Source organism: Chaetura pelagica, unplaced genomic scaffold (genome assembly GCF_000747805.2).
Source record: "Chaetura pelagica isolate M959 unplaced genomic scaffold, ChaPel_1.0 scaffold1156, whole genome shotgun sequence".
Taxonomy (NCBI): domain Eukaryota; kingdom Metazoa; phylum Chordata; class Aves; order Apodiformes; family Apodidae; genus Chaetura; species Chaetura pelagica.
Genome location: NW_009953556.1, coordinates 136934 through 151458, shown reverse-complemented (window position 1 = coordinate 151458; position 14525 = coordinate 136934). Strand labels below are relative to the sequence as shown.

Here is a 14525-nt window from a genome sequence, read left to right as displayed (position 1 = left end):
GGGATACTCTTTGCAATCACACCTATTTGTTCTCAATGCATCAATGCTGTATTCTGCAGTACTTTTTCAGTGTAGAGGACAATTTATTTGGAATTTTACGTATTATGGGAAAATTATGCAGAATACACACTGATTACAGTATGTTGAAGGATGTATTTTTAAGGATTTCGGTCTGAAGCATTTCCATTCCATAGTATTTCTAAAAATCCATCCTTCTCTCCCTAGCCTCGTGATCAAATCACTTGACTGCATTGTACACTTCTTTTGTCTTGACACATTTGCCTTGCAGGTCTTTTTTTCTCCCTGCAGTCCATCTATAGTATTGTTGCCAAAATGATCTTCCTCAGCTGTCCTTTTAATGTTGTTGTCATCTATTTCAGAAATTCCCCAGGCTCCTGTTTATGTTGTGCAGGAAATTCCAACTTGTTTTTTCTTTCTAAGTCTTTTCCTTTTTCAAACCGCATCTCTTCCACTCTGCAGTCTCTTCAACAATGTCCCTTTTATCATCTGCTTTCAGTACAGTCATCAGATCTCCATGCTTGTCTTTATATTTGGAATACTCAGGCAAAACTTGACTCCTTCTCTGCCCATATTGAGATGTTTTACAACGTATTTAAAATAGGTAGTACGTGGGGCACCCGATTGCTTCTTATTCCATGTATCTTGCACTGTATATGTTGAAGACTGAATATTCTGACTTGAAAAGTGTGTGAAAAATTAGCAGAAATTGAATCTTTGTATTATGATACCAGTAAGAAGCTTAAGTATCTTTCTGGCTTAGTAACTTCCACGCAATTATATCCAAGAGCAGAATCTAACCCAAATGAAGTAATTGCCTAACAAGGAGATTGAGTTTATTTGTGGGTATTGCAGTATATCTTGATGTCTGGGGATTTTCTCAGTATAGTAGCCATCCAGTTCTCCCCTGAGGAGGAACATGTCTGTCAATGTTTTTGGGTCTTTTCTGTGAACTATATGCTGCAAACTCTGTATTTTCAGCTTCCCATGGATCCTCAGCACTGGTTCACTAATGTCTCTCCCTCAGGGCTAGTCTGTCATGTTTAATGAACTGTCAGTGCTCCAGTCCTCACTGATTAGGTTGACCTAGGTGGGAAAATTAGAAGCACCTTTGCATCAAGACGTGACAAGAAAGGAATTATTATTTTTTTTTTTCCTCTATATAACAGCTTAGCTTTCCTGAGTTCGAAAGGACAGGGAGACTTTAATATGTAATGTTCACATGAATCTTGTTCTGTTGTGTCTGTACTGAATTGACTGCCCAAGTTTTCCAAGTTCCTCAGGAAAGCATTGCCTGAACTCCTCATTGATGCTTTTCTTTGGGTTCTTTAACTCCTAGATTTATTTTCTTCCATCCATTGTCCCTGATTGTTCTCACCAAATCCTTTCTGTCTTCCTGTAAGAGCTGACTTCGGCCTAGTAGTCTTCCAGTATGGCCACTAAGCAGATATCATAACTGCAAACAAAATTCAGGCAAAACAGAGTGTAGTTTAACGCATTTCTTCCTCTTCTTCTCACAAATCTCCGTAGTCAGGTCTGACCCATTTTGAAGGTCATGTTATGGATGGTGGCATAGTAACACATCTCAGTGTCCCAATATTGTGATCATTAATATTGAAGAAGTACATGAATGAAATGGTGATAGATGAGGAAAAATAGTTGGGATTTTTTAGAAGTGTTTTCACAATAGTAGAAGAAAAAGAATAATGAACATCAAGGAGAATGACTGTTAGGTACTGAAGCAGATTATATGCATTATTTTAATTAAGCATGCCTAATAGTACATGCGGTTTCCTTTGAATAATAATTACATTCTGATGAAGTGTGATTAGAAACTTTTTTTAGGAGTCCAATCAATTCCATTTCTTTAAATGGGGAGTGATTAAACAGATGATATTGAGGTCTAAACTGAAAGCTGTGGTTGAAGCTTCCTATTGCAGATTTCTTTATTATTGTGCTCCTCTGCTGACTATTGTCTAGTTTTAACAGTACCACAAGTTTCAGACTGAGCCCTGCAGGTTCAGTATAAGGACTAGCTTTACAGATCAAATAGAAACTTAGCAAGTACTTGGATGTCCTTGTATGTACAGTCCTGGGATAGGTCCTAATTTGGGAAGATTTTTTTCTTCATGCCTATATGTTGAATCATGTGGGAAGAAAACATGCTGTTTGTTAGGCTGATCTGTATTTCTGTGGAGCGCTTGTGAACCTGGGTGATTAAATGCAGACTTGCACTGCTGCTGATTTTACCTGCTAGTTATTACTATCTGACTTGTGAGGGTCATGGACTAGCAGGACCCAGAAGACTATCTGGCAACTGCTAACAAAATTATCAGTTATCTTACTGAATCTTATCTTGTGCTCTGATTATCCTGTATTGTGAGTAAGGAAGGCTGGTTGTGTTAACATCCTGATTGGAGTCTTAAATGCAGATACGTAAGTCAGGGAAAGGTGATTCTCTAACTGGTAGCAAAGACACTGAAGGCCTTTAGTAGCATGGAAGAGCTTGATGTCCCAGCTGTTAATCACAGCCTCCTGCATTTTCATGCCAGTACACAGGAGACTACACACTGATAATGTCTTGTTATTCTGAGATTATTTTTTTTTTTCTTTAAACTTCCCTTTATGGCTTAAACCAGAAAAAATACTTCACATTTCTTGTCCTACAGGGTGTGCACTCCTAGCCAGCTGCATGTTTTATCCTTCAAATATCTGTATTGCACATGCAAATAAAGAAAATAAAATAAAAATTTTAAAAAGCTATACCGTTTTAGTTTAAGGTAGTAAAGACCTGTCCAAGATACAGTTTCTGTTCATGATCATTATCAGAGATCTTTACCTCTCACATGAGGAAATAAATTTTGCTTCACATTGTTTTGTATGTCTCCCTACCAGAATGATAACCAAGTCTATTTCCTCAGAACTGCCTGTAAGCAGCTTCAGGCAGTTAACATGGCTGCCTTAAAAAGAATCTGGCACTGGTTTCCTCTCCTCCTGATATACCTGAAGTGGGTCAGAAAATGAAAGCATTTGAAAGGTCACTTCCTATGCAATGGTGGTATCTTGGTTTATGGGAATGCTGTATGCTAATTATCCAGCTTTAAGGCAAAACTTTTTGTATTTGTCACTCTCAAAGTCTGCAGCTGGTAACCAGAGCAACCTGCCTTTAAAGTAGGAGATAAAAAAGAATTAACGCCAGAACAAACTTTAAAATTCTCTTTAAAAAAAATCTAGCAATAGGGTTTGTAATGAAGTAAAGGTTTGTATTGTCATGTTGTGACCTCTTCATGCAGAGCTCGTGAAGCTTTTTGTGCAGAGTATGCTGTTTATCCTTTCTTGTGCTCATAACCACCCACACTGGGGAAAATTCTGAGTGACTTAACAAGAGACTTGAATCTATTGGCACTTCTGGGAGTTAATTCGATACTTTCTTTCTACCTAGCTATCACTAGAGTTGAATTACATAAATATGAAATTCACAATTAGAAAATCTACTCAAGATTACTGCTACTTACCTGCATACTTCAAAGATATGTAGTTTCTGTTTACGTGCAGTAAAAAGACTAAAGCACTTGAGAAGCTCTCCCTTTCTAGCTACATTTCTACGATGCTAAGCTGCCCTCTTAAGGAGCTGTGCCTTACAGGTTACTTCAGGCTTCCTGTGTAAGTATTAACCCCTTGTGTTCTGCACAGACATAAAACTGCTCTACCTCAGTTCCAAACAAATCAGGTTGAGTACAAGTTCATTTACACAATGCCATATAGAAAATGTAGCAAATTGTGATGTAAATAGAATTATTGATACTTCAGGGTAAGCAGCCCAAGGTACCATAATTTGGGCATATTCCATATATAACTTTCAGGATGCCTAATGCTGTCTGCCATACTAATGCAAATAGTTACATGTTACTTGCTCTGCACAGGGTGCTTGCAGAGAGGGAGAACTCATGATTTGTTCACTGTCACTTCTGATCAGCATTTTCTATACTGAGAGTAAATAAAACTCAACGGAGGTGCTGAAGTAAAGTTTTTAATATTTGTAAGCTTTAAGATATGATTCCCACTTTCCTTGGTCAGAAACAGCTACCTGTTATGAATTCCTAAGCCCTAGTTCACCAGGCTCACCTCTTTTCTCCAAGAGCCCTCTGCTGACCTAAAATACAGTACATTGAACTGAATGTCAAATACCCTAAAATATAATTTGACCTGGAGTGTAAATACATGTCCTGGTGCCAAGGTAGATTTCAGTAAGAACAAAAACACATATGGTAGTACTGAACTGTTGAGAAATTCTGTTTTCAAAAGTCAACAGGTTTAGTGCAAAGCAAACATGTTTGTGACCAGATTTCTATTTCTTTGTCTAATGAAGTCAGTATGGCTCTTCAGAAAAGTAGAAGATCAAAGAATTAGTTGTTTTCTTATGCTCCTGCCTCTGACTTTTCTTGTGCGAGTCAGTTAACTCTTTTGTGAGGTAATGAATATAAGAAAAACAACTGTGTAGTCTGCTTATGCAAAACAATTTTCTACAGTAAATTGAGATCCAGGTATTAAAAATGCTTGTTAATTTATTCTGAGACTCATGATTACTGACATTCATCCAGTAGTACTAGATGCTGAAATTATATTATTGCCAAGGAAGCACAGATTTCATTTAAATAGACTCCATTTCTCATGCTTAATTAAAAAAAAATCTGATAAGGTGAAAGAAGTCGGAGGGCGGCAGCGGGAACCAGCAGAAAGCCATTCAGGAAGTTTTGCCTGCATTATCAAAAATATTTCTTTAATTTTGCAGGGTGGAGAGGTGGGGAAATGCTGATTATTTTAACATTTGAAACTGCTAATGTTGTGGTTCTGAGAGGGAATCTCAATAAAGACAGATTTATTCCATAATTACTGCATGGATAATGTGTGAAGGAAGAGGTGCCATGTTTATGTGAGTTTTCTCTAGAAGTGCACAGGTATCAGTAGGGTGAAGTATTGTTAATATTAATAGAAAAAAATCTATATACAAACCTGAAAAATCTAGAATGAAGGAAAGACGAGAAAGTACCTTGCAGAGGTGCATGGCTTGAAATACGAAGGAGTTGCCACTACACAATTCAGGTTTCAAATAGCCTGTCTAATTCATTCCAGCAGGTAAAATTAGAGTACAGCACTAGTGAGAGCAGTGTTCACAAAAAGATAAACATGGCAGTTTACCTGATTTTTCTAACTTATATTGTTTGTAACTTGGCATATGAAGAGATCTGAGATGTCTGTTTAGATTTTAGCACTCTTAACGTAGCTAAAAATGGCCTAAAGGCTCAACACTTAGACCCACTGAGGTTTACATAGCCTAGATACAGTACACAGTTTCAAATCTCACTAGACAAAAATAAACCAAAAATCAAAACTGGTGTGTGAACATCTGTGTTAAAGAAACTGTCTGCATAGTACATGCTGATGTTTATTCTAGCAGATTGATCTCTATCAAGCGTAATATTTTCATATCTTCATATACTCTAAAAATGTTTTCATTTTATTGATCTTTTAAGTTTCTCATTACATGACAGAATGGAAAATGGGTGTCCGTGCATGCCCTTTCTGTAAAACCAGGTAGTGTTTAAGATGTGTCCCTGCAGGAGATGCCCAAAATGCAAGACTGAATCTGTGGAACCTTTCACATTTTAGTGTCCTGAATTTTAAGTCTTCCCTTCCCCTTTCTATCCTGCTCTGTCAAGGAGGTTGGACTAGATGATCTCTCAAAGTCCCTTCCAACCCCTAAGATTCCGTGATAAGCCAACCTGGAATATTCAGTTATTTTGCAATATCCAGTATAACTCTACAATTATTCAAATGTTTTATATTTATCTCTGAAGTAATTGAAAGTTCATCAAATACATTATTGCAGAATACCTTTCCCAAAGCCAAGTGCAGTGGAAATGTTATTCTTTTTTTTTTTTTTTCTCAATTTAAATTATATAAGAAAAGCATTTCAGCATCAATTAGCATTTGAACTATAATTTCTTTCTTTAGAGTTTCTAATTGTTAAAATGTTACATCAATTATTGTGTTTAGTGTGTGCGTATTATTATGTATAAATGTTACTTGAGAAGTTGTCATTAGTATTATTACCAGTTCAATATGGGAACAGGATCAGTTACGTTGCTTTAGCATTTCACTTTATGAGAAAATTGTTGTCTCTACTCTTAGCTAATTTATTATTTCATTTAATAATTCAGTAGTCAGTCTGAACCATTTATAACAGGGAAAAGGGTGCAGAAGCGCGTCTTAATTTTCCATGTATATTCAGTGTTGCACTCAGGGGAAACAGCATATCCAAAAATAAGGCTGTAAATAAGAAAACAGTAGCTTTTTATGTCTGGCTCTATTATGTGTGTTTGATATATGCTTCTGCAGCATTATTACTTTCTCTGTTCAAATCAATGCTCTGAGCTTTCCATTGTATGATTGATTTCTTCCAGATTAGCGTATGAAGTACATGATTTAATAAACACCACTAGTACCTGTTCACTAACACACAGAGGTCTGCAGGATTATAAATGGTGATACTATAAAGTTTCCAAAATGCTTCAGTCAGTTCTAAGATTTTGATGGTATAACTTCATTTGAACAGAAAAGAGAAAACAACTTTGGTATTATGTAACCAAAAGGAAAATAAAAATGCTTGAAAGAAATAGAAATAAGGCAAGAATTTATAAAAATTAAGCCAGATTTTGTAGAAGATAATGGTGAAAAGGAAAGGTGTTTACTAGGCTATTCTCCTTTTTAATGCCACTTTCCTGCCTAAGAAAAGAAGCATTATTTCTATACTTCTGCGTTCCTAAACACTGCAGTAACAGAACAGTTCCTGAACAGTGTCAGTAGCACTGCATAGCTGTTCAAATTCCTCTCTGCTCCATCTGTACATCTCTGCTCCAGTGTAGGCTGCAGCCCCATATGCAGCATGTTCCGTCAGTCTCTGTACCCGAATCAGTGTGTAGCTAGGTCAAAAATAAAGTATTTCTTGAATGCTTTCTTAGAAATGTTGTTGAGTTTTGAGAAATCTTTCTCCAGGAAAAATCAATTTCTGCTATTACCCTCTATTCATTCAGCTTTCCTGGAAGATGGTTTTCCTTTTCAATTGCTGTTCTAACATTTTTAATATTATTTAGGACCGTTGTTTTTTCTTACTACTTTGTATTGTACAATGAAAATGCTGCTTTCAGCGTAGCAATGACTGTGTTGCTTTTAAAGGACACATATTATTTTATCACCCTCAACACCTTGGGAAGTATTGTACAATATGATGCTGTTCAGTCCACGTTTTTATCAACCCAATCACCATTACCTGCAGCCATCATTCCATTTTAGAGCACAGCCCTACAGCTACTTTTTCCCTTTTCACAGTATCAGGATATGTGGAAGATGTATGAAAGTTCTTTGCATGTTTTTGTCAGTGTGTTTGTCTAAGCCATGAGCTGGAGAGCCCATCTTCTATAAGTGACAAAAAGCACTCAGGCAAGTTAGTCCCTGGCCTCAACTCTGGATCTGCTGAAAATAAACATTCATGCTATTTGCATGACAGGTGCTAATGTTCAGTCTGGAGTGGACTGAGTACCCTTTCATTTGGGAATATCTTCCCCTAAGTTAGGGATAGAACGTGGTGCTCTGCCCAGTTTGGACTTGTATGTCTGTGTGCATCTCATAGCTCTGCAAAAGTCATAGACTTTCAGGTCAGCTTGCATTTAGGTATGGCTTAATCTGAAGCCCTTTACATCTATGATTTTAGTTTTGTTTTGTTTTGCTTGTTTTAACTCTCCAAATCCAGTAGCTAAAAGCAGATAACTAAGTAAACCAATAAACCTAATTGCTGTTTTTAGAATGTTGAGACATTTTATTAGAAAATAAAGCCCTTCAGAAACTCCTGCAATATCCTAGGTTCTCAGAAGAGCACTGCACAGGTATCTTGTGTGTGGTCATAAATTGTAATGTCTTAACTTAGCCCTTCAGAAACTCCTGCAATATCCTAGGTCCTCAGAAGAGCACTGCACAGGTATCTTGTGGTCATAAATTGTAATGTCTTAACTGTTTTTAATATTGCATTGGAAAGACAATAGGTCATACTCTGTTTCACAAAGATTTGTTTCTGGGGTTTTATTCATTTTCCCTGAAAATCCAGTGTAATGAAAGTATACACTATTCCAAAAGAAGTGCTAGAAATCATTTGACCTTTTTTGTGGTTTTTTTTGTATTTTTCAGCTAACAGGACAAGTGACTTTGCAAATTGCCAATGAACCGGTTTTGCCGTTTAATGCCCTCGACGTCGCATTAGAAGTTCAGAACAGTCTTAAAGGTAATTCTTGCTAAAGGAATATTATTCTCCATGAATACAGAGGGGGGGGGAAAGGATAATTACTCTCTGATACAGATTTTCCATTTCCAGTTGAATGATAGCCAATGATTTTACTAGTTGAACGGTGTAATTATATGTTGCGAAATTAAAGACAAGTTTTGTTGCTAAATAAAGCCATAAAATGTTTATACTTCTTCTGATGTTACTATGTCAGTTAAGCGATAGTTATTATTAAAATCTCATAAATCCAGCCAAAGATGACCACCTCTATGACTGAACTTGATTTTAATCCTCTTCAAGGCTTTGTTCAGTACAACTTAAGAGAGGGCTTCTAGTCCCATTGCTCTTTGGCTCCTTTCACCATCAGCTTGTTTGGTTTTTCCACTAACTCACCATGTTGGCAGAGCATAATGACTGCTCCTTTTTCAGTTCTGACAAAGCAACATAATTTATCGACACATCATGTTTGAGTTGATTAAGCACTGAGATGCTGGAAACTCAGTATTTGAAAATGATTTGGTGTGTTTGGAGCAATGGGTTTGGGGTTGGAGAGGTGGACAAAAAAATTCCTAGCAGAAAGTAAACAGAAGTGACTTCGAAATTATGCAAGTTTAGTCCTTTAGACTCTGGTTCTGGTTTGCTAGATGTAGGATGAATGCTTTGATTTGCTTAGAGAACAAGTCTTATAAGGAGCAGCTGAGGAAACTGAGGTTGTTTAGTTTAAAAGAAAAGAAGACTGAGGGGAGGAGACCTGTGTTGAAGACAGAACCCAGTGAAGCCAACAGTCGTTCGCCTGAGCTGTTAAGATCACACAGTTAAAGGCTGCAGTTGTGCATTCCCTTTGCTTCTGGGGGCTGTTTTTTTTAGTTTTTTCTCTAGTTGATAGAAAAACTATTGATGTTAACAAGGTACTAAACTCATTGTGTTGCTGAGATGTTCTCTGCTACTATCTAGCCTACAAAAGAATAGTAACTCATCAGTTATGAAAAGAATATCTGTCTTAGCTCCATTCCTGAGGACTAGGGAGGAAGAGGATGTACAGATTCTGACAGTGTCCAGTGACACTCATCTATATAAGCTTTCTCCTTCAGTCTCATCTATTTTCCTTCTCCAATTCTGTCCTTTTCCCTTACAGTTTCCTCATATCTTAGTGTATTCAAATGAGATACATCTTTCATTCTAAGTGATAAAAGTAGACTGGATGTGGAAGACCCATAGATCCTTAGTCCTTGAAGGTTAAATCTTTTTATAATTCCTTGAGTGTGTACAAACTGAGATATTTCAGAAGCTGGTATTCTGGTCCAAATTCAGTGAACTGAAACAGAATGGTAAAAGGTGCATCTCTTATGAACCCCCATGAAATCTGAAAGACTGCTCTAAAGCATACTCTTGTTAGGATCTCACAGTTGAAAGCTGTGAGATCAGCAAAACCATGTTTTTATTTCCTCATTTCCAATTGTGTCTCTGATACAGATTATCTGTAGTGTTCTAAGGCAGTTTGAAGGTATTTGTTTATACATTTATGTAACTCAAGTTGATCTGTTAGATACAAGTATAAGTTCTATTAAAATCACACCAAAACTTTACATATAGTCTAGTAGAATGTGAGATCTTATCTGAAATGTTCAGATTATTTTTGCAATCTTGAGATGTTGCCCCTGCATTTCATTGAGTCCCTACAGTATAAAGTAACACTTTACTGTAATACACATTTGTAGAAGTATGATACCTTTTCTTTACTCTCTTAACATCCATCATTGTCAAGACCTAGGAGTCAGTAGGCTAGCATTGGTCTGGAATCACTGAACATCTGAAAAGACAAGTAATTTTTCCTGGATGTCCTCACAAAAGGATGTATGTGTCTTAATATTTGTTAATATCAAAGGATTTAATTTGTATTTCTGTGGGTATCAGTACTGTCAGCTCTGGTAAGTTCAGTAGGATGTTACTGAGTACTTTATAAACCATTGCTTACATTCAGGTTAGGTTGGATGGCAGGTTATAGGAAATGTTATCCACAACATATTAACATCTGGTTCAAGGCTTGTTCCTCAGAAAGATGGGGAAATGACTGCTGATCAATATGTGTTCTGTCCAGCTGCATATACCAGAACTCTTGGAAACAAGCTACTGCTCTTGGGTTTGCCTGCAAGGAAGAGTTGTGACTGAAGGGACATATCTTTTTGTGCATCTGCTGATATTCTGATGTTTAAAAGGAAACCTTGTGGTCACAAATTATATGATATGGGCTCCAAGACTGAAATCCACATCTCCGAGACTGTTCAGATTGTTATCTATCTGGTCAAAGATGTGATATTTTAGAGAAATTCAGAACTAGGTGACAGTTTGAAGTATTCTGATTAACCACACCTTTCAATTGTGCCGTGTTTGTGCCTTTCATACATTTAAAATCAAGACCCACTGAATCAAATCTTTACTCAAATACAAGAACAACTCAATAGGCCTTGCATGCTACGAAAACTCAATTTAACTTTTGAGGTAGGGTGCAGACAAGATGTCAAATCTGATTTGTGAATGATACAAATGATTCTTTTAAGCACTTCTGTAGAAGCATTTTGTATGTATATGCAAGTACAAATGTATAAGCATTTATACATAAGTATTTTGAATGTATATAAGCATTTTTATTCAAAACATATTCATATAATCCACTGAATGCTTTTAGACTGTGCAGTCTGGAGTTGCTCCTTGTAGCCTATTGTGCACTGCATTTGAGCCTCTTTTATACTAAGTATATCTTACAGGAAGCTTCAGAGACTGATGATGGAGGTGTTAAAGGGTCTTATTAGGATCAAAAGCCTTTCTGTACCTGACTGACTCAGCAAAACCAAAATCAATCACACAGTTTACAAAACCAAAGGCAACTAGGTTTGGTGTGAGGCATGTTTCTCACTTGGGTGTGGTTGCTGCAGACACTGATATTCTGGAGCCCCCAACGTAAGAAGGACATGGAGCTCATGGAGAAGTTCTTTAGTGTGAGGATGGTGAGACACTGGAACAGGTTGCCCAGGGAAGTAGTGGAAGCACCATCCCTGGAAGTGTTCAAGACCGAGTTGGATGAGGCTTTGAGCAGCCTGATCTAGTGGGAAGTGTCTCTGCCTATGCAGGTTGGATCTAGATGGTCTTTAAGGTCCCTTCCAACCCAAACCACTGTATGATTCTATGATTTTTTCATTACTGCAAGTCGCCGAGCTCGCCTAGACTCATGCAGACCTTGCAAAAACTGGTATCTGTTGCCCCAGCCTTGGGTTGTGGCTGAGTAGCACTAGGCACACATCCTAAGATTCCCTAGCTGTGGCTTTCATCAGCAGCTGCTGAAGCTGTTAAGCAAATCGGATAAGCTGTAAACTATCTCTAACAAGTACTGGCAGAGAAAGGCCTATGAAGACAAATTCAGTTAACTGGGGGTGAGATTTTATGATTTTTCCCAGTATAGAGAGGGCAAGAACTGTGATTTAAAGCTCTTTGGCTGACACAGCATCAGTTGTGTGTTGCTTCCTATCAGTTAGACCCTTTCTTCTCCCCAGAATGGATGTTGTACAGCTGTTACAGCAGCTGAAGTACTTGGGGTGATACAAGTGGGCAGTGCTATCAGAAGTTTTAAAATAATCTGGTTTATGATAAGTCATTTCCAGGAAAGTCTGCATGATTTTCCACAGTCCTGGTCAACCTGTACCTTTCAAAATATCAGTCTAAGCTCTGCATCCTTAAAAAAAAAAAAAAAATCAATGCAGAAATATCTCTCTGTCATTTACTTGATGGCTGCATACTCATTGTTTAGGGCTTCCTGCCAGCTTCTAGCTTGGCATCATTTTACCTACTTGACCATATTTTCCTGATCACTTAGGGTACTTTTCAGAGTTATTTTCTCCTTCTGTCTGTAATGTTCAGAAAGTTTCCTTCCTTACTGTTCCCACCCATTATTCTTGACTGCTACAGAGGTAAAAGATGTAACAGTCAGTTGTCTGTAGATATGACACTGACATCTTGTCTTCAGTATCTTTTCAGGGATATTATATATTAATACTGAAAAACCTTTCCTCAGCCTTTAAAAAAACAAAACAAAACAAAAAACCCAAACAAACCAAAACCAACAACAAACAAACAAAAAAAAACATTAAAAAATACATCTCCCATGGATATAGCATTTGGTAATGAAGGGAAAGGATGAGTGTCTATTCAGTATCAGTAGGCTGTACATGTTTCAGCAGCTCTGTATGAAGTCATTGATAGCTTCCTCTGTATTGACATGCATAATCATATGTCACAACATCCCTTTATAATGACAGCCTCCTGAAAAAGAACCTTCTTGCAGCAACACCAGATTAGTTTGCCTGGGCAACAGCAGCCATGGTAGCAAAATTGAAGCTTATGGCAACATATTGTATGCACTGAGGATGCCCGTGGATTTGTGTTTCTGCCTCCTTTTAGGGTACTTTTTACAAGCTTTCCCATCCAGATTTTCCACTGTGAGGTCTGATCATCCAATGTTGCACAGCATGGAAAATCTTCCTAGTGAATATAACAATACACCATAGCTGATCCTGAATTTGTACACTAATCAACACCTGAAGCAATTTCTTCTTTCTCTTCCATGGAAACACATGTTCAGTTGCATGGAGAGCCAGCATCATGCCTTCAGCTCCGGATTTGACTGTGTTCATTCTCCTGTAGGTATTCAAGTACATTCATAACAGAGGGCACAAACACGGTTTTAAAATGTTAAATCTCTAGCAGTATTTTTCAAAAGAGCAATCAGTAACACAGGGAAAGGCTATTGTATTCAATGTCTGTAAAATAAATATTTATTTAGTGTAGCCTGTTTCTGAGTAAAATCCACTTACATTTAACAAATGTAATGAAATTCAACAGCATAATTCTCTGATCAAGAGTATACCTACTCTTGAGTCACTTTCTTGCACTTGCAATTTTATTTAAGAGCTTAACAGCTAGCTTAGATGATTAATCATGATTCATACCAAAGAGAAAAGGACAAATAATGCAAAATATAATAATGTAGCATTGTTTTCTCTTGAGTGAAATAACACTTGCAAGTGTTTTTTTTTCTTTTCTAGGTAGAAGCATCATGAGGTTTTTAGGATGTTATTAGTTAACACATCCTTCTCTTCAAGAATTATTTGCCCTTCTGCTCCCACCTTTGCAACAAACTAAAAAAGTAAATCATAGTTTCCTTAACAGTAAAGTTCAGTGTGGAGTGGTAAAAAGTACTGGTGCCCTTAAAGCTGTGTCCTTAGCTCCCTGTGGTAACACTAACCAGAGGTGCTTCCAGATTTTTTTACTGAAGTATTGAAACAGGGCCCTGGTGGTTGTTTTATAACAAGTGCTGGCTTAGAGCATGATGTAAACAGTGCTTTTCACTCATGACTGTGAAGGAAGGTGTAGCTGGCACGTGTGCTGTGGAGAAGGAGTGAGAGCATTTACGGGATTTTTATGTTTTAAAGTGTGGCCTTGTTGGCTTCCTTTCCAAATGTAGAATAATGTATTCTCCCTTTGTCTCACTTTCCCTATTGAAAAGATTTAGTGGACACTTACAGTTGTCTATATAATATTCAGAAATAAAATTATAAATATTGTATATTACTTGGAATATGAAGTGCTTTGCTGAAACCAAAGGATTCTTTCTAGCAGGGTGAGTTTAAACTTATCCATACTGACACAAGTCCCAGGGTGAGGAATGCACGGTGCCTGGATTATATGCCTGGCAGTCACAAATTCTTCAGCTGCACAGGATGTTTGCCTGAGATTTGGAAATTGAGGATACTGATATTTTGCAAAATGTACTAAGTATATATGCTTGGAGAATATTTTTCTGAGAAATCAACCTATCATAATCAGACTTTAAACTATGCCAGACTCAAGTCATAAAGTTAGCCATCCTGTACATCAAGGTACTGCAGTGCCTGTTACCCATCCTAATTAGGGAAAGGTGGATCGGTCAAGAACCACTGACAAAGCAACCTTGTCCCAAACCAAAACAGAGATAAACTGTCTTCTCTCACTTCTCTTCCCACAGAGAGTTTTGGATCATCGTTGAAATTTATCTTGCTAGCTTAGGAAGTCTGACTTTATCTCACACCAGCATCTATCTCTCCATGTATTTTGGATCATTTCATGTTTTGCTAGATTGGAA

The 14525-nt window shown here is 37.3% G+C and overlaps 1 protein-coding gene across 1 annotated transcript in view; it reads left to right on the top strand.

The window, feature by feature from the left end:
- LOC104390381 (inactive N-acetylated-alpha-linked acidic dipeptidase-like protein 2) overlaps positions 1-14525 on the top strand; it is a gene marked incomplete at its 5' end in the record, with an annotated part of 66846 nt that overhangs the window by 39415 nt on the left and 12906 nt on the right. The window contains one exon of the mRNA XM_009999494.1: positions 8260-8353. Within this exon, the coding sequence (XP_009997796.1) occupies positions 8260-8353 (94 nt within the window). The remainder of the gene's footprint in view (positions 1-8259; positions 8354-14525) is intronic.